Consider the following 4767-nt stretch of genomic DNA (forward strand, 5'->3'; position numbering starts at 1 on the left):
CTATACCTGAAAGTTGCTATTTATGCAAGTTAACAAATTACAAGCACTGAGCAAGCGACATGAAATTCTATGTACTAACCAAACTCCTCCTTCAACTTCCTTTTGTGCTCCATATTCAGATAAAAACATTGGTCGTGAATAGGATGGACAACCTAACCACCAAAGAATTTAATTAGAGAAACAAGCATGCAAAGGACAAGCAGAAATGTAACGAGCAGAAATGTAATTTGTTATTACAACACTACCTGTTCAACCGGACAGCAATAAGTGTGTCTAAATTCTTTTGAATGTTTCCTTAGATATGTTTCTAACTTTTCAACATCCTCTCTACGAAAGATATCCCATAGAGCACCACCTGTTTCTCCGGTTTCATCTTCGTTAGAGATGGCAGGGGAATCGGCCTCCTTAGACTTGTCAAGTGGAAAGACTGTTCCATTCATTTCAATAGGGCACTTCTTGATATCTTGGGGGCTTACTGCTGCTTTATCTTCTATCTGTTTTCTGTCATCTTTGCAAGGTTGAACACTTGGGCACTCAGAATCCCTCTCTTCCGACCAGTGTTCTTCCTCATCTTGTGCTGCATGTGCTTCTTTCAGCTTTGAAATAACAGAGTACTGTTCACCACTCAGTGTTACCTCAGCTGTATGTGTCAAAATATTCACCTGTGACAATTAAGCAATAAGAAAAACAGAAGTCAATATGCTTCAGCTTGATATTTGACACACGAAGAAGTTTCCAAACAAAGTGTCACTTCTCAACCTCTCAAGATCAAATTGTTCATTCATATTTGTGTACAGTATACTTATGCATATTAACACAGAAAAAGTTCTTGATATAATATACCATTTTGGAATAGCTAAATTAATATGGAAAGCTATAGTTCCTAAAATTAAAGGAAAGATAGAAAATCGAATGAATATATTGCGGGACTATCATTCAATGAGGAGGATCCTATTCCAACAACAAAATTACAGTTTAGCGTACCGCATCTGACATATCACAGTGAAGCTTTGTTACAGAGTCTCCTCTACCAAGTTCTTCTTTAATTCCATAAGCTATATATGTTTTCGGACCCATGTCAGGTTTTAGGACATGGGCTGGCAATTTTACAGCAAGATTGATAATTCCATTACGAGGGTCACTATACTCCTGAAATGGCAAGCAACGTATAAACTCATCACAATGGCGGGGCAGAAGATCTTCAAATTTATCCGATGGGGGCCAATCTTTTAGCTTGAGCATCTCTGGCCACAGATTTCGATATGTTCTTCCCCCAGTATAACCTTTAAAGAACTTATGAGTATTAATTTCTACCTACAAAGGTTCATGAGTGTGAATACCGGTCAGAGTGATGGTATGCTGCAGGAAAAACAGTAAAACTCCTATACCTAAGATTTAATAAGATAGAACAATAGAATAATAAGATGGCAGTTGAAGTAAGCAACCATGTTCTAAAGAATAAGGATATTGGCATTGAATATAAACTATGATTAGAATACAAATCATTGTTGATTAGAATACCATATTCAGTACACAAGCCTTACACATACAAATTTCAAATTTAGATTATTGTTTTTTTATTTTTCAAAAAAAAAATATATCGAGAGAAAATGTAGGTGCTAAAAGAATTTGTATGTAATCCTCAAAAGATAGGAATATCACAGTCAATCTATGAAAGACAAGGATATTTTAGAGAGTAAAGGACTACACTGTATAAATTTAGGCACAAAATAGTCAAAATAAAAGTGAAAACTAACAAAGGAAATAGAAGAACCAAACCTCACAACCAGCTAGGCAATCCATGGCCTTCACTTCTGACATTTTTGAGCTGATGTCTGAAGCTGAACTTTCACATAATACTCGCCACATGACCATTGGCTCCCAGCTCAGACCAGTTCCCTGTGTTAGAACATCACGAACTATAACTGGTTCACCATTAGACCAGTGCTTTTGAAATAACAAGAAGCTTTCTTTTGAAATGTCTCCTGACTCTGGACAGTATATGTTATTATCATTTGTTCCTTCTCGGAATGCTGCCCTTCTCATTAAGTTATAACTTGATGCTGCTCCTTTCTGTTGAACTATTTTTTGTTCCATTTCACAAAACCTCAGCATCTCATGCGCTTTAGCTTCCAATTTAGATAGCCATCCACGAGGTAGGATACACCTCAGCTCTAATATAGAACTACCACAACCCCCAACCTCCTTCGGTGCACAAGGGATCCTTCCATCACTATCCGCATTCCACAATGAAGATAGCTGAATATGACCATTTGGGGCCTCTAGAACCGGGGATACTAGAAGAGGATCACCACCATGCATATAATCATATCCTCTATTCACATACTGGAACTTCATCTCAGCCCGTGATGTGATGCTTCGATTGCGAATTTCTTGGCAACAACTTAGGCAAAGTTCAAAGGAACAATTGGGGCAGTTTCGATGAAGGTCAACAATTGAAGTGGCACAATGATCACTGTTCCACAACCCAAGAATGAATTAAAGATCTTATAGAACATGGAAAGAAGCCTCGCTAGTATAAGCTGAAGGAAACTTACCAATAGACACGTTCATTGTCGCCACAAAGACTCTGCGGTATCTCAATATCACACCCTGAGTTCATGAAAGATGTTTTATTGTTGACAATTCTTCAATGTAATGACCAAAAACCAAAAGAAGAAGATTAATACCTTGTATTTTAGCTTCAATCTCTTCCTCTTGACTCTGTTCATGACGAATTTGTTTCAGAAAAGGAACAAGTAAGCTAATCGTATAATGTAGATGCTGAACCCTTTCGGTGTCAGTTATGTCCTTGGTAGATGTCTGAAAGTGAATATTCAAAAACAGAAAAGAAAAGATGAAAAAGGGTTAATATATATTCGTGATTTGAGGCATTTTTTCCCATTATAGAATTTGATTTCAGAATTAATATAATTCACAGGATATTAGATCGTAGTAATCTGAACCTTAATTGTTCCTCTTGAACACAAACAAACATTGCAATTGCAATTATTGCGGCAACATGGGCAACTTTCAGCAATTTCTTCTACTGACATATCAGGGTACCTTGCATTTAAAAATGAAAACCACACCAATATTGTAAGGGTATGCCACAAACTGCATGGTTTAAATTGCATAGTTAAACATAAGCTGCCGTACCACTGGTTGATGCACCGCAGACAGTACATTTTCCTACATTTAGAACAAGGCACAAATGTTGTTCTCTCCTTCTTCAAGCATTGATGACATTTCCGGGGATTCTGTTCAACAACCTGAAAACAAAATTAGTTAGGTACCCTTGAAGTATGATATAATTATTAGCCCTGAGTACATGGTCCTAAAAGATCAAGTTTCCCAGCATTGGAAATTTATTATAAATGATAGCTACCGTAGTATTATCATCCATTCTTCTAGCCCTTCTTGTGTACTTTGTCTTTAGAAGGAAAAGCATTTCATCATCATCATCCAAATCGTCAATCAAGAGACCATCTTCATATTGGTCATTCTTATTTGAGGTGTTGAATTTCTTTGGTTCATCTACCTTCCTGGTAGTCCTGTTTGAACTGAACAGAAGGTCTTTTTTCCCTTCTGACTTTGGTTCCGTAAAATCATGCTTGTGATTTTCTTGAACCTTTCTTTTCTTCAAAACACCAGAAGTTCTAGAATATTTTGAGGTTTTGTGTGCACTTTTGCCAATAAGCTTATTTGATTGTTCTTGTTTCACAAATGGAACCTCCATTCCTACCAAAGAACTCCTCTCCAGAGTTCCCATAGTTTTTACTCCCTCTTCTGGCTCTGGCTCCTCATCACTCCCGTTAACAATATTCTCCTCGGCCTTTCTCTTTGAATTCCGGAAAGTTCTTGAGTATCTTGAGTACTGTAGATTATCCTCAGTCTGTTGATTTGACTGTTGTTGTCTAGGAACAGCTACCTCCATTCTTGCTGCAGAATAGACCAAAAATCAATCTCAGATAATTACAACTATTCAAATGTTCTACCCTAGATTGTCACTCATTCACCCACGTTAATGGGGTGTATTCACATCATGTGAACAATTTGGCTGAAGGCATAACAATGCATAGCAAATTAACAATATGTTGGTATAGCAGACCAATTACTTACCATCAGAACCTCAATCATTATTCATGAACACAACTATTTTGGGGGAAACAATGTGAACAATTACAACTACGTTTCAGTGGCTAAATGCATAACAATGTATAGAAAATTAGCAAATGTGCTGGTATAAAAGACTAATTAATTACCATCAAGAGGTGAATTATGAGTTATTTATCCAAATTATTTGCGGAAAAGGACTCCTCTTTTTTCTTTTTCTTTTTCTTTTTTTTTTTATTTTTTTTGTTCATGTTTATTAAATACGGTAAATCCATCCTATTGTGAAATTCATCAAGAAATTAACAGGTACAAGAACAATTGATGAATTTCAATATACAGTTCCTTCAGGCAAAGAGATACAACTGAGTTGACTAGAGAGTGAAGTCAACCCAATAAAATCCTTTCAACCAAGAACGCGACTTTGCCCATAACACATAAACAAAACAGGGAGAAAAAAAATCTAGAATTTCGAATTGCATTGCTTTAGTGATCAGTAATTATGCAACAAAGAAACCATCGAACTCGAAATCAACAACGTCTCCAAAACAGTTTTTGCATGCGTCTTGAATGATTCACGCCGCCGGTAAAACGAAAAATAAATAAAACAAAAAAGATAAAAAAAACAAAAGAAAACAAATTGAGAAAGGAAGG

At 36.4% G+C, this 4767-nt stretch overlaps 1 protein-coding gene and 1 long non-coding RNA gene across 2 annotated transcripts in view; one reads left to right on the forward strand and one right to left on the reverse strand.

The window, feature by feature from the left end:
• Nucleotides 1-3966, reverse strand: part of LOC107628195 (lysine-specific demethylase JMJ25) — a gene marked incomplete in the record, with an annotated part of 4655 nt that extends 689 nt beyond the window's left edge. The window contains 8 exon segments of the mRNA XM_016330978.2: nucleotides 246-662; nucleotides 985-1314; nucleotides 1780-2476; nucleotides 2559-2613; nucleotides 2691-2823; nucleotides 2967-3066; nucleotides 3160-3272; nucleotides 3389-3966. Coding sequence (XP_016186464.1) covers nucleotides 246-662; nucleotides 985-1314; nucleotides 1780-2476; nucleotides 2559-2613; nucleotides 2691-2823; nucleotides 2967-3066; nucleotides 3160-3272; nucleotides 3389-3937 — 2394 coding nt within the window.
• Nucleotides 1-4767, forward strand: part of LOC107628206 — an 8376-nt gene that overhangs the window by 2723 nt on the left and 886 nt on the right. The window lies entirely within an intron of this gene.

This window comes from Arachis ipaensis, chromosome B01 (assembly GCF_000816755.2).
Source record: "Arachis ipaensis cultivar K30076 chromosome B01, Araip1.1, whole genome shotgun sequence".
NCBI classification, from domain to species: Eukaryota; Viridiplantae; Streptophyta; class Magnoliopsida; order Fabales; family Fabaceae; genus Arachis; species Arachis ipaensis.